Below are 21602 nucleotides of genomic sequence, written 5' to 3'. Positions count from 1 at the left end.
TCAAATGCCAAAGTTACCACAATAGCATCAAATATTTCTTAATGAACAAGGTAATTTCCTCTGAGTAATTAAATAAAAAAGATGGGAATAATAAATGTAAAAATAAATCAGATGTTTTGAGGTTTTTAATATCTGAGAGAAATATGCTCTTTGGAGCCCCCTGCTGGCCTGAAAGCCATAAGCACCAACTTGTATCGCTAAATGTTTGGTCATGAATAACATACAGTGGCAACTGAGTAAGTTAGAATTTTTAAAAATCTATTTATTTCACAAATTTATTCAAATAGTGAAACTTGCACACACACACACTGATACATTTATGTCTGCTAATATATTTCTGCTTATTGATCATGACTGATAACTGAACAAAACTTAAAATTTTCTGAAATTTTAGATGTTACATATAACCAATAAAAAATGAATTTATAAATCTGAGTTTACTGAAAATCAGATCTACTTACTGGAAAGTAAGTGGCCTTCAGCTTGTCTTCATTTTTTACTCGTTCGTCCTGCTTACAACTTACTCTTCATGGGGCCAGTTTAACCCTAACCCATGGTAATTAATGAAGATATTGGTACCTTTGGCCTTGTGGACTGACGCCAAGTCCTGCTGTAAAAGGAAATCAGCATCTCCATAAACCTTTTCAGTAGGATGAAGCACAAAGTGGTCTAGAATTTCCTAATTCCTGGGTTGGACTTTGGTTTACAAATGAAATGCAAAAGTGTCACAGAGCAACAGTCCCTTTTCTCCTAAGCTAATGTAAAACCTTGCCTGAGCACCTTTTCAACAATGGTGTTCTTCCTTCATTCAACTTTCTATTAATATGCTCGGTTATAGCCCTGAAGGGTTATCCGCTAGACTACTGTCAATTTAACACTCTATGATTACATATCTTATAGAATGATTATAGCATGCCGTTTTTTTTTATTGGTCTCAATTAATTTTCCTAGAAACACATTTTTGGGCTTTCATCAATTACAAGCTGTCATCATCCCAATTAACAGAGACAAAACATTTAAAACATATAGCTCTGTGTCTTTGTTCATCCATATCCACTTGTCTGTTGATGGTTGGTGATTTCCAGCAGTCACTTGGCAAGAAGCAGAGTAGACCCTGGACATGTCACTGGTCAGTCACAGAAACACACAGGTCAAAGAACCATGAACAGATAGTGAGACCAATTAACCTAACGTTCACGTTTTTGGACTTTGGGGGGAAGCCCCGGTACCTGAAGAGAGCTCAGAGAGAACATGTAAACGCCAAGCAGACGAGCCTAGGCAAATCAGAACTTTTCTTGTTGTGCATGCAGTGCTACCTGCTAACTCTGCTGTATGAATTTAGTTTTAAATAATGAAATAAATTTTGATGGTGAGTTTCTTGAAGTGAGGAGTGGAGAGGTTAATGTGTGAGACTCATAACCAGATTTTAGTGTCATAAGACAGCAGATGTATGCAGCAACAGCGCCTCCTTGAGTCATATTACTGAAAACGCAACGGGTCCGGAATTCGACGTAACACCGGAAGTTGGAATTTTTGATTTGACTTTACTGAGCCTGCGCAGTGCGCAGCTCCACCGCCTGGTTTGTGTGGCTCTACTGTTGTTGAAGGAGAGGAGGGAGCAAAACTAAGGATTTCAGTACCTTTTTTTTTTAATATAAAAAGCGAGTCGTTTCCGCTGGTTAGTGAGACTCTGGAAGAGGAGAAGAGCGACAGGAGTGAAGGGCAAAAAGAAGAGAAGAAAAAGGAGGAAAAGGACTGGGAGGAGAAAATTTGAGACAGTGGAAAATGCTGCGGATTTGACGAAAAGGTAAGAAAAGCCACCGGATCAATACTCATTGTTGAAGTTGTCGGTGGTGGGCGGGTGGGCGCCGGGATGATGGAGGGTTACACCCGCAGCCACCGCAGTATGTGGCTGCAGAATGTAGGTCATTGTGTCGCTGGGTCGGGCTGAAACGAGCCGAGCCGTGTTGGGCCGAGCCATGCTGCAAGGAGACTGCAGGAACGCAGACCAAGGTGAAGCCCTGCTGCAGCAGGATAGCCTGAGTGCTGCAGTAACACCAAAATTAACCCTAATAGTCTAAAAAAAAGGGGTTGAAATAAAGGTATGGGGCCACATTGGGGCCAGTATTCAAACAGTTAAAGAAACTAGCGAAAATTTTCTTTCACTTACAAACGCACAAAGATAATAAAAACACAGCTGGGTAGTTAAGCATAACTTTTTCCTTCAGGATTTCCGTAAATGCTAAGTTTCCTAAAAAAGCGCACTGAAGAAAGAACAGCAATTGCTACTTTTTGTGTATTTGGGTCTGTGACATCACAAGAGGCACATAAACCAAGCTGGAAAGCTGGCACCAGTAAACACATTATGAAGGATTTATTTGAGTGAAAACACGCAAATAAAGAGAATGAAGGCAACATGTACCTCATGTGATGTTAACAAATGCGTGATTTTTATCTTGGTTGAAGGACAGTATGAAACAAAATAATAAAACAAATGGCATCACCTTAACATGTTTTCCTAAAGCTAGTAAACCATATCTAAAGTGAGTTTGAGAAATGCTAGTTTTATGCCGAGTCATCGGACTCCAAGAGTAACGGTACATTTGTTTGGTAGCAATGGCACAAAGTGGTCAAAAACATGCAAAAAATACTTCACTGTAATGACTGAAACAGAGAACTTTGGATTAAATCAATAATTTGATCATGAATTTTTCCGTATGGACTATCTGCGCTTTTATCACAATTTATGCACCTCACAAGGAGTACGAGTAAAGGAGCTCATACTCTTCAGGTTGTGGCCCACAGGCTGCGGAACAACTTTCCTCCCCGATGGGTTTGGATGAATCACTCCATCCTTTTAAAACTAGTTAAGAACCCGTCAGTTTAACCAGGCCCATAGTTTTGTACTTTTTCTACTGCTGGAAACATAAAATAACATAATTTGTACAGGTAATAGTATGTTTTTATTCTTATTTTGTTTTGATACATAGATGTAGTTTTGCTGTTATCCCCTTTATAGAGTCTCTCAAATATAACAGGCTGATATTATCTGCTTAATTAGTTGTGCTATCAGCTCTTGTTTCCAGCCTGCAGTTTAATGCGTTGCGGATATGCTAACCTTAGTGTTAAAGCAGGATTATCCTAATAAGAGTGATGGGCTGCAATCCTTTTTGCTTTCCACAGCATGACTGGTATGATAAGTGAATTTGGAAAGACAGTAATTCAAGTGTTAGGTATGATCTTAAATAGTAAAATTAAGAGCCAGCAGCTTACAATTATAAAGAGAAACTCACAATCTATGAGTTTTGAAGAGATTTCATCATGTCTCCAGACCACTTGCTGAGACATGAGATTTGATAGTTCACTATTACCCTGCCACAATGACTACCTTCAAAGACGATGACAGTAGGCAGGAGAAATCATTGACAGAAGAAAAGTGCAGGGTGAGCAGGCAAGCAGCACAGATGTTTCACCAGCCACTAAACCTACAGAAACACAAACCTGCTGATTTACGGTCAGACTGCTGAGTGCGACCAGGAAAAAACAAAAAACCCTGATTAAACAGGCAGTAAATCACAGACGAGCTGGAGCCAGCAACTGGAATCTGCCGGGAGGATCGCCAGCTGGGAGAAAATCTATTTGGGAAAAATAGCAGAACTGTCCCTCCCTTATTTGTTCAGCATTTCAGCTACTCTGATGTGTGTCAAATATTCTTTGAAGAAATTCAAACTTCATCTTTTCATTGTTTGACACTTATGAACTCGGTTCTATTCTTCAACTCTGAACCTCAGAGGAGAGAAGGCGACACTTTATTTCCCCCCCACAGGTCTTCTAACATCTGTGACGTCTCTGTGTTTCGAGCGCTTTTCTTTGCAGGTGGTTTCAGGTGACGAGCTGAGACACACTCATCCTCCGTCTTACTCAGGGGGTTCATCTTTGAGGTCTTCACCACAGACATTACACTCAACACCCTTTGTACACATTTGACAGCTGACTCACTAAGTTTGACAGTCAACAAAAAGCCCGCAGAGCATAAATATTTATAGAAAATTATGAGATTTTACACAAAATCACGGATGTTTTCTGCCTTCTGTAGTTTTGTAAACTAAAATTTCACCCCAAGTCAGCCTAGGATGCTTGATGTACTGTGGTTCCATTTTGTTTGTTTTCCCTCGATTATTTAGAGATTCAAAGTTTTAAAAGCTGCTTCAAACTAACAGTTTGCTTTAAATAATGATCAGTGAATATTTTAGCTCATCACAGTGTCCATGATGTGTTCAATGACCAACCAAATCAATCTTAATTTCTCATTGCTATTAAAGACCTAAAGAGTTGTTTATCCCTTCCTGAAATGAAGTGTGTCACAGGAGGGCATCTGGAGATAAAATCAAAGCAAATGGTGAAATTAATATTAATTTCCAATGCTAGGGCATCATTTGAAGTTGAGGTTGGGAAGAAAAATAAGATGATGAGGCTGGTTTTGCTTTGAGATCTCTGTTGAGATGATTACTTTTTCCAAACGCAGTAAGGAGGGAAATGTGCTGCAGCATCCTTGATGGTGGTAATATTCTGAATTCAGGGTGCACTGATTGCAGTTTTCTGGCCGATACCAATTTTTTTTTTTTTTGTCTGAAATGTTGCTCAATATAGCAAGAAAGTTGTTGAGATGGCAACAGTGGGTCACTATTTTTAATTGCAAACGTGCTGACTTAACTTGGAGGGCCGGTCCGTCAGTCAGACCTTTCTCACCGGAGAGCAAAAGAGGACAATGGTTGATTCTTAGACCTTTTCCAAACTAGATGAGATCAGTGGATAAGATCGACTTCATGTGTAAAAATCGGCCGATCATCGATCTCCCAAAATTAAAGAAACCAGCACTGATAAATCGGTACACCCCTATTCTGAATACAACAGAAAATTACGGAATTAATAGACTATTTCTATTTGTGCATCAAGGCCTTATTATAATTTTTACTTAAGTTGACTGTAAAAACGTGCAAGCTGTTGATTGATGTGGTGAGAGTCCTTAGATTAAACTCATGCATTGAACAGGAAATATAATCCTTGGCTGACTGATTTGTGTATGAAAATTTACATACACAAATCTCTGAAGTGGAGTAATGTTGTCCTGTTCCACCAAGGATATGAATAGAGTGAAGCATTTATTTAAACATTTTTTTTAGTTTAATGTGACTTCAGCTACTCGAATGTGTCCTCAATCCCAGAAGCATCGTTGTTGTTGTGCCCTGTTTATGTTGTCTTATTTCCTCTAACAATGCCTGCTGTATGTTAGTAATCTCCCCACCAAGAGTTTTGTCTCGTCAATTGGCGTTTTGGTTGAAGCCTCTTATGTCTCTCCAGATGTCTGGCGTCACCATGGAAGCGAACTCCATCCTCCCCATCCTAAAAAAGAAGCTGGCCTTCCTCTCAGGTAATAAACTGTTGTTGTGTTGCTTTAATCCCAAATCTTTGTTTTCAAATACCTAACCTCTCTGGGTGTCTGTGATAGGAGGCAAGGACCGGCGCAGTGGTCTGATCCTGACCATCCCCCTCAACTCGGACCAGACCAGCATGGAGGAGCTTGGCGCCACTCTGGACTACTTGCTCAGCATCCCCAGGTAACAGGATTCTGCTAGCCAAAGTAGCCTAAAATGCTTCTGTGAATTCTTGTTAAAGCTAAACTCCCGTTTCCCACTCCCAGTGACAAGTGTAAGGCTCGGGGTTTCACTGTGATCGTGGACGGCCGGCGGTCTCAGTGGAACATCGTGAAGACGGTGGTCCTCATGCTGCAGGTAGAAATACGTTTAACCTTCTTCCAGGCTCTGACGTGTGGCAGCTTTTATGTGGGTTTTTAATGATGGTGGTATGTGGGTGGGGTTTCAGAACGTCATCCCAGCGGAGGTGTCGCTGGTCTGTGTGGTGAAGCCTGATGAATTCTGGGATAAGAAGGTCACCCACTTCTGTTTCTGGAAGGAGAAAGATCGCCTGGGCTTTGAGGTAAGAGTCTCACCTGCTAAAGGCAAAACCGCAATACATGCAAACCAGCTTTTAATTGTCTTTATGCTTGGATGATATTTAGAAAGTAGATACCAGACATAAAAAATACAAACATAACACATAGTAATGAAATTGTAGTTTTTTCCTGAGTGTTTTAAGATCTAGGTGTACAATACTGAATTCAACCTGATAGGGGGCGATTATGTTCTGGTTTCTACGCACATGAGAAGAAGAAAACAACTGAAAATATATTTTTAAAAGTTCTTTTTTTTCTGTCATTGTGGTGCCTAAAATTAGAAAAGAACAAACTCCATATATTTCTTTAAAATAAGCATCATTGTTGTTGTTTTTCTCCTGCTTGCACTAACTTAAAATTTTTCTTTAGCTGCTAGGTGTTTTTTTGTTAGTTTTTTAAAAATTGTTGTGTTTTGCTGAGATCATCATTTCCTGTGATTTCTGGTTCATCTTCTCCCTAATTTTGGGTTCTTGTTCTTGTTCTGGTTCCCACAAAATAAAGTGTTTTTATTCTGTTAAATCTGAGGAATTTGTTTTCAAACGTTGTTGTTAGAGATTTTTGGTTTGTGTTTATTAAAACTGGTGAGATACATTGATCAATAATTACATTATGACAGACGATGGGAATAACAACGATTATCTCTGCTTCGTGTAATCTGTTAGTTGAGGAGTTACACTGGAACACAGAGAACATTTTGTGTTCGATGACGATGGGTTATTGGCAGGAAAAAGAGGCAAGAGAAAGGATTTAATTAAGTTTGACAAGAAACAGATAACTGATCTCCTCTAACGCTAGCTCTTGTGGGATGTTCCTGGATCCAATTTAAAGCAAACGAAAACAGCTTTTCTGTTTTTATATTTCAAAAAAATTCCCTTGTTCTCTCTGGAGTTGTAGACCCCTTATCCAAGTTGTCTCTGAGTTGTCTTGTTGAACATTATCGAACAAATTGACTCGTGTGTGTGTTAGCCTTTAGCATCACGGTCTCTCCTGAATACAGCCGTAGCCCTCGGATGACATTGCAGTGTGTGTTTGTGTGTTCATGTGTGATTCTTGCCTTCACCACCTCTACCAAAGACAGATGGGTTTGCTAATACAGATCTGTTGTTTGACTGACCCAAATTTCTGCAGTCGTGTTGGCTCGGCGATCGTTGCCACGGTAACCGGATCAAGTCGGCTGGTGTTGCGTGGTGACTTGGAAGTAGTTGCAGAAAGATAATCCGTCAAAGTGGATGTGAAGACAACCCTGTTTTTTAACAAAACCGGAGTCGACCGCGAGCAGCAAAGGGTTAAATCCAAGTTCAAGAGCAACAGGAATTTATATCCATTTTCTTCCATAGCCACTTTTTGGGTCAATTCAATTTGCTAAAAGTAAAAAAAAAAAACATACGTTTTGAGAGTTGTAACCAACTGTTGGTGGAATCAATCTGCTGTGTCTCTGGGCGTCTTTGTCCTCTGTCCATTCCTGGACAGAAGCAAGCATGCACAGCTGCCAGATATGGAGATCCCAGTGACGCTGCTGAAATGTGACTCATCTCAGCTATGGAGCGCGGTCTTGGTTGACACAGCAGGATGTGTGTGTTATACAGCTGCTGTAGCGCCTGACCCAGCACTTGCATCAAAAAACACACTTTCACACACTCCCACTCTGGTTGGAGTCCAGGTTTACTGCTGGCATCTTCTGCCGTGACAACTGGTAGACAGACTCTCCGCCCGCTGTCTTTTCCAGGTTTATTTCTGAGCCAGACTTACTGCACATGCGATTCATGTGATGATGAGAAAAAAAGGTTACTGTCTAAATTTGGTGCTAACTAAAAGGTGAGCTTGTTTTTTCTTTTTCTCTCTCTCTATTATAATTCTTAAAGCTTGCAGGCTGAGTTCAAACACAGAGTGCTCTGTTTTCAGATTAGGAAACTTTCAGCGACTCTGAGGCAAAAGTTCATCTTGTGATCCAAGAACTTTGGATGACAAGAATTGTATTTTGGGTCAAAAAAACATACAAAAAAACCCATAATGTAGAGTTCGATCCAAGAAAAATATCTGTAAGTTTTTTGTAGAAAGGGAAAAAAAAGTTGGTTTAAAGTATTTTGATGTAACTGTGTCAATGATTGACGCGGTGGCTTTAATAAAGACCAAAACAATGAATAGGTGTTCGTGGCTTTATTAAAGATTGTTTAAAGTGCACCAAACTGTCATGTAAACAATTTGATGAACTGTGATTATGTGAGGATTTCCTCATTGTTACTGACTCCTACTATGTTTGCAAAATAGCTTGTTTCACATTGGCAGAATGGGTTATGTTTGTTTTTCAAAGGTAAAACTCTTGATACTCACATCTGCTGCTCCACCTGCATCTTCCTTATAAATGTAGCGCAATTCAAAGGAAAATGTATTTTATTGTTGCTCTGAGTGTTGCGAGTTCAGGCAGGTAGCTGTTTCTTATTTCACACATATCTGCCTTACTTGAATGGAATGTTCACAATGTTTCCATTGTGCAATTATGCAGCTGCAATGATGGATTTTAAGATTTTTTGTTTTGTTTTTTACAGATCTGTGCCAATAATTGTGGAGAGAGTTGTTTATGAATATGATGAAAACAAAGAGGATATATTTAGTCAGTAGTTGCCGTTGAAGGAAATCAGAATAATGACTTGGGGAAAACCCAAGAGCAGAACTCCAGAGTTATTATATACGATCAACATCACAACCATGTCTCATGTTATGATTTTGGAGAATTTAGTGGAGGGCCACAGGATCTCCTACAGCTCCTGTATAATTTTGGGATATACACACAGTCTCTTATTATCCGCAGCCTCTCAAATGCATTCGCTAAACAGCCCAAAAGAGAACAATCTGCTGCCGAGTCCCAGGGAATGTGACTCAGGCGTGAGCAGAAAATTAATAACAGTTATTAAGTAAAAGAAGAAAACAGATGTGAGGGAGCAATAAATGCCTTCGAGTTGCTATAAAAGCTGTAATTAGGTTTGCTCTATTCACAGCCAGGCTGCTGTTAGGGGACGTGTAATAGAGGCTTGTTTGGAAAAATACATATTTAATCCTAGTTTTTCCATAGATAATCTAAGATGAAATGAAAAAGAGGAGAGAATGTTTGCGCACCCTACCGGTGATGGTTGTTTATTTAAGAAAAGAAAAAATAAGAAATCTGAGCAGAATTTGCTGTCTTTCTTCTTCTTATTGAACATTTATTTTGGTTTTGAGTTACGTTTGCGATATTATATTTATAGTATACCCTATTTTTGTGGTAATAGTCAATTCGGTTACCGTGCTGTAAACATATGTAGTGAAAAAATGCTTTGTTTATGTGCACTAATTGGAAAAAGGTTTTAGAGGATAATAAAATAAAATCCACTTAATTTCAAGAAATTGCAAAAGATTTCTTTTAGTGATGACAGAAGTAGAAAAGAAAAATCATACATTTAATTTTTCTTGAAGATGTGTTCTTTGTGAATGAAATTAGAAAAAATATTAAACAGATGGAAAATGGGAAACACAAAAAGAATATAAAACGTACCCAATAAAATAGTCTTAAAAGCAGTTTGGATTTTCCTTCCTTTATTTCTCTGTCAATTTTTGTTTGAATTTATGTTTTAAGACTTTGAGAGCAAGGTTTACATTTAGCTGTACCGCATGGCGCTACTTTCATTCAACAAAAGTATCACCAGCTGTTGTCAACCTTTATTCTCACCACCAACTCGTCGATTCAGGTGATCCTGGTTTCGGCCAATAAGCTCACTCGCTACATCGAACCGTGCCAGCTGACGGATGATTTCGGAGGAAGTCTGGACTACGACCACAGCGACTGGCTCAACAAGAGACTGGTAAGTGAAATATATTTAAATGACGTCTACTTTTACAGCTTACTGGATGTTGCCGTGGCATCTGGTTACACCTCATTTATTTGTCTTTCATTTCAGGTTTTTGAGAAGTTCACAAAGGAGTCGACGTCTCTTCTGGACGAGCTGACGATCATCAACGACAGTGACAAGAGCGCCTCGGTGGACAAAGACAAGTAGGCGCACTCCCTCAGGATCCTTAGAAATGTATCCAGTCACACACGCCTACAGTTTTGAAGTTCACACTCTGTTTTATCTTTGTAGGTCTACTGATGGAGCTCTCTTGCCATCTTTTGATCCTGAAACTGTCCTCCAGACTGGTAAGTATTTTTGTTTTTGAATATAAACCAGTCTTACATTGGGTCCAACAGATTTCCAGCGGCGTAAGCATTTCCACTAATACAGAGTGTCCGCACATCCTTAGTGTTGAAAAGTTTTAAATTCAATATAAATATCTAAAATTAAGGCCTTAAAATGTCTTAAATTTTAAGGAAAAAAGTAATAATTTGGTCTTTAATGTGTTAATCACAGGTCTTAAATTTTGTTGTGGTAGGACTAATTAATCTTATATATTCCATGTAGTTATCTTCGAAAGTTTGACTCGCATGCAGACGTCTCCACTGCAGCTGCCGCTAACTTGCTGCTAATACACGTTTGCTAGCGAGCTAGCTGTCTTTTTTTTTAACATCCATCACATGTAAATTCAAAAGTATCATTAGTTGACAGAACAATGTTCGTCTTTGCTATTGGCTTACTCCTGTTGCCAACCCGTACGATTTATTTATTTGAATTCTTTTTGCACATTTCCATTCTCAATGGTCTTAAAAACCTGCAGAAAGCATGAAATAACTGCAAGATTATGAATAAAATTAGAAAATAAAAAGTTGATATGTGTATGGCGAAGAATCTAGGACAAATATTGATAGATTTCCTAAGGTCACAATCAAAAATTGTTTAGGTATTTTATCATTTTTCAGGTTTTATGGGAGGTTTTAAAGTAACAATAACAGAGGACAGCTCTGTTCTTACTAATATTAATGACCCACTTTTCTACAGCAACACTCCTCAGTGATTCAAAGAGCCAAATGATAAACCGCATCAAGGTCAGGCGAGCAATGTGAGGATGAAATATTCTTCATAACGAAGCACAGACATGATGCTTCACTGAACAATCATTTCTTTGTCCTCAAGACAAAAACAAGCTTTATTCTCACAGAATCACAGTAATTGCTTTTTATTGTCTGAAGGAATTATTCAAGAAACTATAAAAATCGGTAACACAAACACTTCCTCTTGCCAAATATGGAAACATTCCTTAGAGATTTATTCTGTTTTTGCTTTTCTTTTTAATGACGTTCAGGTTTTTCAAAACATGAAACCAGTTTTATATAAACTAAAGCTGCTGCTGAAGGATTATTTTATAAGTAAGGGGAACTGGTTGTGCCGTCCTTGGCAGGAGAGATTGAAATCATGTATTTAGCATCTTGGCCCTCTATTTCTTGCAGAATTATTTTAATTCAGCCATGCTAGAGGATTTTCTAGCATGAACAGCTTCTTTATGGTTATTTCAGAGCGTCTCAATCTCATTTAAGTGTAGGCTGCAGAACCTCGTTTTGGTTTTAGATCATTTTTAGCCATTCAAAGATGGATTTCCTGCTGTAAAATCCAATTGCGTTTTTATAAAAACTGACAACCTGACATTCTGTGTTAGGTTTTTTTTTTGGTGCCATGCAGAATTAATGATTATGTGAGCTTTGCATAACTTTACATAATGTCTAAAAAATAAGAAAATGAGTCTGAACAGCCAGACAGTGTCTCCCTTCTCATGTTGCCAGTGCTGACTCTGAGAGCTAAGAAGTAGGTGTTTGACACCAACAGGCTAATTTGACACTAAACCTGAAGGCAAAGGATCACTAACAACATCTGCATATGCTGGGTGGATGTGCTCATTGAAAGGACTAGCTTGTGTGTGTTGGCCAGAGGTTAAAGGAGTCTTTGTTTGTGGTACCACCATTCTCCATTCACAAGCTTCTGTCACAATGTAACAGCATGTAAACAAACACTGACCCCTCATTGTTTCCCATATTTGTATATATATATATTTTGTAAAATCCTTTATTGTTTGAACTTCTGTGTGTGCGCAGGTCACGAGCTGCTGTCGGAGCTGCAGCAGCGCCGCTTCAACGGCTCAGAGGGAGGAGGTGGAGGACAGGCAGGTGAGGAACCAATAAAAAAAAATGGCTGCCTCGGACCTAAGAGAAACCAGGGTTTATTTTTTGTGTATTACTTATTGTGTGGTGCAAAATAAATTGGTGCTTTATAAACTTATTTTTATTATTGCTTTAGGAAACATTAAAGTCATTTAACACCACCTACTGTTAAAGCCAGTTGCTAACTTTAACAGTAGGTGGTGTTACATGTCTGCTAGCTTAATTGTGTAAGTCATCTTTAACTGCTTTCTGCCAAGTTATTAATTATATCATTAACTTAAAGCAGTTTTTTTTATTAAACAACTAAGTTGATTCAGAGATTTTTTTTTTTTCCATTTCAACCTTTGAGGTAATATTACCGTAGTTAAAATTAGCTTCCTTTAAAGTTTAAGCTAATTTTCATAGCTAGTCAGGAAGATTTCCTTTATCCTTGCTTTTCTTACATTACAGGGCTTAAAAAAAATAGTCAGGATAAATCTTTAGTTTTTCATTAAACAACTAAGTTTACTCAGATATTTTTTTCCATTACAGCTTTTGAGGTAATGTTAGTTCAAATTAGCTTGCTAACTTGAGCTAATTTTCATAGCTAGTCAGGAAGGCTTCCTTTATCCTGGCATTGTGGGGCTTAAAGAAAAAAAAAATGGTCGGGATAAATGTTTAGTTGTTTCCCCAAAGTGCTGTATAGCTTTGCAACAGTGCGTCATTGAAAAATAGATACATTTTTAGCATTTAAGTGGTTCTTTACACGCAGCATTTAGTTGAAAGTCTTTAATGAATTCCCATCTCTCCAGCTGACAATGTTATCACTAAAACCCGTTTCAAACGACTACGCACACGGGCGCGATTGACTCTGGCGTTTGTCTCTCCCAGCTCCAGCTTGGTGCCCCATGGAGGAGGAGCTGCTGGCTCAGCCTCAGGTGACGAAGCTGCTGGACTCGCTCAGGGAGCAGTACACCAAATACCAGGAGCTGTGCAGGCAGCGGAACAAGAGAGCGCAGCTGGACGAGATCCACACCAAGGTCATGCAGGTAACGAACGCACCCGTTGTACAGAGAGAACCAGAACGAATGAATTCAGTAGAAAATCTCAACAGGGGTCCAACAAATAAAATGATCTGAGTCCAGTATTTTCTGGATCAGTTCAGAAAAGGAGCAAATAAATATGGAAATCTATTTGTATTTCTAGACTTTACTCCCCATCCATTTGTACTTGTGTGTATCCATTTCATTTTCTTGAGTCCTTCCTTCGATGTATACTTCATTCTCTCCATTTCTGCCGTATGCCCTCCTACTCCTTTATTTTCCATTCTTTCATTCCTGGTGTCATCCATTTCTTCTTTTTTGTCTTTTAAATAAGCAACGCTCAGCCTGGTGGGGGCACAAGTAAAACCTGGCGGCCCACCAGGCTTATAATACACTGGGAAAAACCCTGAATTCCTTCTTTCCTTGTCTGTCCTCCTTTCCTTTTTTTCCTTTCTTTATCTTTATTTTTCTCTCTTTCTCTTCTCTTTATTCTCTTTCTTTTTTTCTTAGTTGAAAGGACTGAGAACTGAGAAAATTAATTCTTGAAAGATGTGTAGAAATCATGCAAAATGAAAAGCCAACCTGCAATCACTTCACTATATTAAGCTTTTTTTTCCATTGCAAGATGGATGCTCATCCTCATACACCTTTTAAAAGTCAGAGTTATGTTTATGAACAGGTTATAAATGTGTAATCGTGTCAGGCGGATGCTGCAGTATTCATTCCTCTGTGTATTCATCAGTTTTTACCTTCAACTCTCAGAAACTGCGCAGCTTCGGAGCTTGTCAGCACAAGAACAGTATTCTCTGCTGACTGAAGGTCTTACAGCCACAGGGGCTGATGGGTAACAACATCATCTTGGAAATGAGCCTGGGGTTGCTATAGTAACCACTACAAGTCGCCCAATAGCTCAAGAGGATTTGAGAGGGGGAGAGGGAGGGTTGGCCTAGATCTGGATCGAACTGTGGTCGTGTTTGTGTGCTGCTTAAGACGCCACTGACCTGATAAATACAATTAACTCAGGATTCTGACAGGAAAGCAACCGAACATCTGCAGATGTTACCGTTTAGTCTGATATTATGAACATTTCACCCTAGTTAACACAATTATAATAAACCTATGTAGTTTTCTTCACGCAGAAAGCTCATGAATGAATCTAAAAGGGAACCAGAAATCTGCTTTCTCTAAACAAACATGAAAATGGCTGACAAATCCATTTTGCTTTAATTTCAGCTCAAACCTTATCCTCCTATTAGTTTAACTTACCTTTTTAAAGTAAATATTCTTTTTCTGAAATGCATTGCGCTAACTTGTGACGTTGCTGGTGACGGTAACAGTGTCACTTTAGATTCAACTCTAAATTCAAACAGCCATTCTTTTCATGTAATCACAGTTTCAACTTGCTTTATCAAAAAGTAAAACCAAGATTGGCTTTTATAAAACTTTCACCTGTGACTTTCAAGACGGATTGTGTTCAAACTGCTAAGCTAAGACAGCAAAACGTCTCAGGGACCCGAGTCCCTCAAAACGTTACGAGTTCATTCACACTCGTCTTGTGGAGTGGATTACTCACAGATGTCAATGCCAGGAGTGTGTGAAAGCCAGACCTTACATAGAGCGGCAGGTAGAGCATCAGAGCCCCCTGGTGGTTGCTCCTGTGAACTACTGCCCCCTTTTTTGTTTTTTGTTTTTTTAACTCCCTGTGGAGGAGGATCCTTTGCATGTTTTAATGGACATCCTGTTAGCCTGCCTACTGACTGAACCTCATCAATACTCCTAATGTGTTGGATGAATCTGCCGACAGGCATAAAGCACTTTGAGTGGTTAAAAAAAAAAAAAATGGAGACCTCCACATAAATCCAGTTCATGTACTGCATCAGCCAGAAAGCTATGATGCGCTTGGCGTGTGATCGACATCGATGCTAACATTAACAATGTATGCTGACCGAACTGGTTGTGATGCTTTAATGGGAAGGCGCCTGGTTTTGCTGCCTGTGACTCACTCTGCTACTTTTTGACAGTTTTATTTGATATGAAATCAATAAATGTCGAGTTAAATGCCCACATTAGTTTAGCATGTATGTTTTTTCTGTTTTTTTGCATCTTTTTTTTTCCCCCATCAGGTGGTGAACTGGCTGCAGGGTCCTGGTTCAGAGCTGCTGAAGACTCAGCAAACGATCGGCGACTCGATGCGAGCGGCGCAGGCTCTGCAGCAGAAACACGAAGAGATCGAGAGTCAGCACAGCGTAGGAAAACACACGTCAACGTCTCTCAAACTCAATACACACTTCTCGTTTTTTCAGTGTTTACTGCTAGTGACAGCAGGCCTGTCATGATAACTAATTTTGCTGGACAATAAATTGCCACAGCAATTATTGCGATAAATAAAACTCTTGTTTTGAGACCATTTTCATATAATATATTACTTTATAGGTCTTAAAGACCAGTAAACTTTAATTTTGTAAAGAACTCTTCGCGCTGGAACTGGAAGATATCTGAAATACTCAAAATAAAACACCAAAAATAACAAATAAAACTGAAATAAAAACCACTAATAGCCAAAGCCATAAATAAAATGGATTATAAAATTGCCCTTCAAAGAATGTGAGTCATCAGAATGGAAATTAAGCAGCTCATTTTAATTTATTAGGCAAATAATTGATCAATTGCTCATTACGACAAGCTTATTTGACAGCAGAATTCATGTTCATGAATTAAAACTGAAGTTAGTCAAATGTTTGTGTTCAAATTAAAGAAATTTACCAATTGCAACAAATATTCAGTTAATTTTTTTTGGTAAATGTTCAGCAGTTGATCTTCCTTGTTTAAACGTTCATCAGCCTGAGGTGGATGTTTGCATCGTTTCCGTGGTTTCATGCGTACCGCCTCTCTCTCTCGCTCTCTGCGTGTGCAGGAGTGGTTCGCCGTGTACGTGGAGCTGAACCAACAGATCGCTGCCCTGCTCAGCGCTGGGGAAGAAGAGGAAGTGGCGGAGCTGAAGGCGCTGCAGCAGCAGCTGAGCGACGTCTGCTACAGCCAGGCGTCCCAGCTGGAGACGCGTCAGAACGTCCTGCAGGCGGCGCACGCCTTCCACGGCACCACACAGGAGGTAACACCGCGCCGCGCGCATTCCAGCTGTCCGAGGCCGACGCGCCTGACCGGTCCGCGCTCTGTGTCCGCAGTTGTCTCAGCAGCTGGACGGCCTTCTGGGCATGCTCTGTGCCGACGTGTCCCCCGCCGACGGGGCGTCCATTCAGCAAAACCTCAAACTGCTGGAGGAGAAACTGCAGACTGTTGGTTTGTTCTCCGAGCGAACGCATCTCCCCCTCGCTGTCCTCCGTGACGCCAACCCCCTTTGCCTGTTCTCGCCCCACGTAGAAGCAGGCCTGTCCTCGCTCCGTCAGAAGGGGACGCTGGTGCTGGAGCAGATGTGCGGCCAGGCGTCGTGGTCTCTGGAGGAGGCGGAGAGCCCGCCTGGAGAGCAGCAGGACAACGTTCAGCACGTTCAGGCTGTGATGGAGGAGATGGAGCTGCGCAAGCAGAGGTAGCTCTACACCCCTCCTCTTTATGGAAGAATGCTGGAAATCCTGGAAAATACTTGAGTTTCAATATTTAGAAAGTCCTTGAAAGTGCTTGATATTTTAATGGAACAGTTTTGAAATAAAGTGTAGTGTAACGTTTGATTAAAAGTGTTGTTTACTGTTGAACTCAGATATGTTCATACACCTAATAAAAAGACAGACACATTTTTTCCCCCCAATGTTTTGAAGTTAAATCAGAATAAACTTTTCCTGTTTTAGCTCAGCTAGAATTACTGAAATTATTTATTTTTGCTAGTTGACAGAAAACCTAGCAAGATCATATTTTAGAGATTTTCTTCTAACTTTCTTTCTGTATTGTAAGCATTTAATTTAACACAATTTGTGTGGTTCATTTCTATGTAATTAATATTTATTATTCCTAATGTCTCAAGAACTTGTTGATCTTTGTAATTGAAACAAAGGGTGGCTTATATTTTATATGCCAAACATTGTTACAGAAATTGGACAATTTTTTTCTTAATTCGTGTTTTGTTCTTGGACCGGTCGGGTGTGTAAGGGTGTGTGAGTGAGACATTTCAAAACATAAAATTCTGTCATTTGAATTTATCTTGTTTCTGCTGTAAAATAATATAGATGCTATCACAGTACATTAATAACAGTAATAAATAATATCACATAATCATGAATTGATTGTTTTTTTTAGGACATTTGTCTTATTTTTATCTCCAAAGTATGTTGCTGGAAAAATTTGAAAACTTACCTTGAAAATACTTGAAAAGTGTTTGAATGTGGGCAAAGTGTGCGAACCGGGTTTTCTGATCTGTTCATATCACTATTTATAACTGAAGATATTGAGTACAGCAGTGCTTGTACTCAGTAATAATTTAATGAACCTGTGTGTGTGTGTGTGTGTTTCAGGTGTGAGGACATGGTGGATGTGAGGAGGCTGAAGATGCTGCAGATGGTCCAGCTGTTTAAATGTGAAGAAGATGCTCTGCAGGTAAAACGTGTATGGATTTAAAAGCCACCACTCAAACACTGACGTACACTTCCTGTATTGATCAGATAATTATCTTTCTGTGTGTGTGTGTGTGTGTGTGTGTGTGTGTGTGTTCAGGCGGTCGAGTGGCTCAGTGAGCTGTTGGACGCCTTGTTGAAGACGCACGTCAGACTGGGAGACGACTCCCAGGAGACACGGACCATGCTGGACAAACACAAGAAGTTTGTGGATGTAGCTCAGGTGACAAAGTCCATAGAAAAAACTAAAAATATGTTTGTGGATATTTTTAACTTTGGCCAACTGAGACTGGAAAGTTTTATTGTTACTATATAATAAAATCTGCTCCTAATGTTGGTACTAGATGGAGATATGTTGGTTGTCTGCACCAAAATCATTTTTAGAACTTCTATTTATCACACATTAGTTTTGTCACTGATTTGTAACTGGCTCTGCTTCTCAAACTTTATTCCTGTTTTTCTCAGAGCACATACGATTACGGCCGCCAGCTTCTGCAGGCGACCGTCGTTCTCTGTCAGTCGCTGCGCTGCACGACGCGCTCGTCCGGCGACACTCTGCCGCGACTCAACCGGGTGTGGAAGCAGTTCACCGTCAGCGCCGACGAGAGGCAGCAGCGGCTGGAGCTGGCCCTGAACTTCCACACCGCCGCTGAGAGAGTGAGTTTTACAACTATAGCAGATGAGCGCATTTGATAATTGGGAAATAAAAACCTGTTTCAATGAATGAATTCATCTTACTGTATGTTTGAGTCTCACTAGCTAGTTGATTTTTTTTTTTTTTTTTGCTTTGACATATAGCTAAGCACTTTACTAAATAGTTAATTTATATATTTTTTGTAAATGTTTTCATTATTGCTCTAACTTTTAAAAGCTTTCACATGCTGATACTGATTTTAGCTCATTTCTATTCTGCTCAATAACAGTGTTTGCTATTATTTTACTATTATTTCAAAACAAAGAGACAAAAAAATATTTGAATGAGTTCACTTTATAAGCTGAATGTTGTCTCATATTAGCAGTTAGCATAATTTCCTGGAGCACTTTAGAAAAAGTGTGTCTACCTGGACAACATTGACCCTTACTATTATCACTCTTTCCAAATAGTTGCCAATATTTCTTAATGCCAGCATGCCCTCTTCTCATGTTGCATTCAGGTATAGCTGGGACAATAGATTATCAAAAAATCGAATGTCCCGGCATGTTTTTTTTTTATTCTCAATTCTTGGCACAATGTTTTTGAAAAATGTCTGACCTCTCACTCTGACCGTTTTTAAGGGGCTATATTGTTGTATATTCTACATATATCCAGCTATTGGCTGTCCTTTCATAATTTTAATTATTATTTAAAAAAATCCAAACCAAATCTTCAGTCACTTTCCCCTTTTTAATGTTTTAAACAGAATAAAATCAAAAACACTTTTCGAATTTGAAAAATATTCTTTGTTGACTACAGCCTGAATAAACAACATATAAAGACATTGCAAAAATGTACTGAACTCTGACTTTAAAACTGAAAACATACAAACCTGTGGTTGTAATATACCGTTAGTCTAAATTTCCTTTTAATTTTTTTTTCCATTTTGTTTCAGGTGCTGCAGCAGGAGCGTGTGGAGGTGGCGTCTCTGGATGAAGTCGACTCTACAGGGAGAACTCTGCTGGACAGACTCACTTTGCCCGTCATCTTCCCTGATGGGTACAAACCCAAATGTTTACTAATCTTTCACTTACTCTTTTAACCATAACCCTCCTTTATGTACGAGATCCAAACGTGTGAACAGAGCATCGGGTTCCTCCCTACATGACTATTAATCAGCTTTTTTTTTTCATTCATTCTTTTGGAAGCATTTCTTCTTGTTTTGCTTTATTTTTTTTAACAATAACATAAGTTGCATTAGTTGGCTTTTTTTTAAGTGTATTTCCAACAGTTTAAATAACTTATGTATTCAATTCAATTCAACGATTCGCTTCTTGGAAGAAGAGAAAGAGATGAAATGACAAAAAAACCTCTCGTCATTTCAGGAGCGAGCAGTTCTTCGGGAGTCCCGGCGACACGGCAGCCACGGCGGAGGGGGTTCGAGAGCGCCTCCTGCTGATCGAAGAGCGGCGGCTGCAGCTGCAGGAAGCCAGGCTTCTCAACAACGAGGAGGAAGGGGAGGAGGAAGCGGTCAACGGCCTGGAGGGGAGGCTGGATGTGATCGGGGAGGAACTGAGCGAGAAAGAGGAGCAGGACGAGGAGGAGAAGGAGGCGGAGCATCAGGACGAAGACTCGGAGCGAGCCACGCAGGACCGCTAGCGGACGCCCGGCGTCAAACCGAGCAGCCTTAATGAAGCTCGTTGGTGAGGGGCTGCTGACGTCTGGAGCGGTTCTCTCCCGAGGCACGAAGCGTCTCCGTATTCCCGCTGCAAAAGAATCAGCATTTTTCTGACCGTTTCTGCAAATTTAAACAGCACCTCTCCTCAGCATCACTGCGTAACCTCTCGTGGAAGCGGAGAAACATGAAGGGTCGTACTCCTCGGTCACTCTTTGGGACAGAAACTGTGAGGACTTGTGCCGTTTCTCTGATATCGATGGTTGTAAACAGTAAAAAGAGTAAAATCTGGAATAATTACAGCTGATCTTTCTGCTCTGTGGAGGAGAATCATTGTTTAAGGTCCTAACACCGCTGCTGCCGCCTCCTCATTTACAACTGGAGCAAATCTTCCACGGTGCTTACCCCGGCTTCTTGTTGCTCTTCGGGTCTTTCTAAGAAGCCAACCTGGTTGGAGTTCTTTAGGCTGAACATCATTCTACTTTCAGGACTCTTTTATAGCAGCTATGTCAGATAATTGGATGGCAAGTCTCAAAGAATTTCAAGAAAAAAAAAGAAGCAATTTCCAGTGAGCTGAAAGGAAACATTTACACTCTTTCTTTTAGCAATATCTGTAATCTGTTTGCTTTTCAGCAACTAAAAAAGTACAGCGTGGCAAAATCAAAGGATTCATTCAAACAAAGCAGTTCCTTAAGCAGTTTGTGTGTAAACAATTGATGTCGAGGCATCGCAGGAGCAGGATAGTTACGATTTTGACTGTCATGATTTATTTACACTCCTAAACTAAGCCAACAACGCTTAAATGAATTAAAACTACAAGTTTAAATCTGAAATATCAGCAGTAATTAAAACCTCCTGGTGCATGTTCCATCCAGCTGTTCGTTTTCAGAGTTTTCTGAATCTCTGTGGTTTTAAATACGAAGATTTTTCAGAAGGGTTGGAGTCGTTGTTGGCCAACACCTAAACTGTCTAAAACATCTTCTGTGGTAAAAATCTAAGCAGTCATATGCAGTGGATCCCTTTTTCTGCTCATATACTTTTACTTTAAGAACCATCTTTAATGTGGTTGAGTCTGTGAGAAGGTTTCTATCATTCAGATCAATTCTTGCATTGCAGCATCAAGTGCGCAATATTTTTAAGTGGATTCTGCAGAATATTATGTTGGTGACCACTGATCAAATAATTACACAAACAACATATGTGTCTTAACTTTCAGCTGGACTTGGAGAGGATGTTTCCTTCTGGAGGCTTCTCTGGGTTTTGACGGTTCTAGTCTGTGCAGCAGACAGTCTCCACTTACATTCCTGCTTCTACAACAAAATCTACATATAAAGGAGTTCAAATGTTACTGCAGACTGCATGGGGAAACTGAGACGTTTGTTCATGTCAGATGCAGACATGCAACCTCTGAAAAAGGTCAAATTTCTGTTTATTTCTATTTATTCAATATGTTTTAAGTTCAACATTTCTCGTTCCTGGTTAGTTTTTCTTAGGAGCTGCTGCTGTAAGTGTGTCCGCAAAACGCTCAATGGCAAAAACCACAACATCCTCCTCTAAATAAAGTATATGGGAAACTTGTTTGGTGTTAAAGTCTTTTTTTGTTTTTTATTTCGGAGGAATGCTAAAAATGCACAAAGC

General features: G+C 39.7%; 1 protein-coding gene across 1 annotated transcript; it reads left to right on the top strand.

The window, feature by feature from the left end:
* Positions 1-1553: 1553 nt before the first annotated feature.
* Positions 1554-21542, top strand: sestd1 (SEC14 and spectrin domains 1). Its single transcript, XM_032568102.1, has 19 exons — positions 1554-1807; positions 5362-5431; positions 5510-5618; positions 5702-5792; positions 5884-5997; positions 9736-9849; positions 9946-10040; positions 10129-10184; positions 12009-12080; positions 12945-13102; positions 15220-15342; positions 16011-16205; positions 16279-16393; positions 16475-16640; positions 17557-17638; positions 17756-17878; positions 18121-18312; positions 19245-19348; positions 19675-21542. Exons 2-19 carry the CDS (start codon positions 5362-5364, stop codon positions 19946-19948), a joined length of 2253 nt encoding a protein of 750 aa, XP_032423993.1. The 5' UTR covers positions 1554-1807; the 3' UTR covers positions 19949-21542.
* The last annotated feature ends 60 nt before the right edge of the window (positions 21543-21602 follow it).

This window comes from Xiphophorus hellerii, chromosome 7 (assembly GCF_003331165.1).
Source record: "Xiphophorus hellerii strain 12219 chromosome 7, Xiphophorus_hellerii-4.1, whole genome shotgun sequence".
Lineage (NCBI taxonomy): Eukaryota > Metazoa > Chordata > Actinopteri > Cyprinodontiformes > Poeciliidae > Xiphophorus > Xiphophorus hellerii.
Note: the sequence above shows the minus strand (reverse complement) of the source record. Positions and strands in the feature narration are given on the sequence as shown.

Excerpts from the sequence above, each read along its gene's own strand:
- sestd1 (XM_032568102.1), top strand. The coding sequence starts at position 5,362 with ATGTCTGGCGTCACCATGGAAGCGAACTCCATCCTCCCCATCCTAAAA. Across the intron at positions 13,103-15,219 it reads TCCACACCAAGGTCATGCAG|GTGGTGAACTGGCTGCAGGG; the intron begins GTAACGAACGCA and ends TTCCCCCATCAG. Across the intron at positions 18,313-19,244 it reads TCCACACCGCCGCTGAGAGA|GTGCTGCAGCAGGAGCGTGT; the intron begins GTGAGTTTTACA and ends ATTTTGTTTCAG.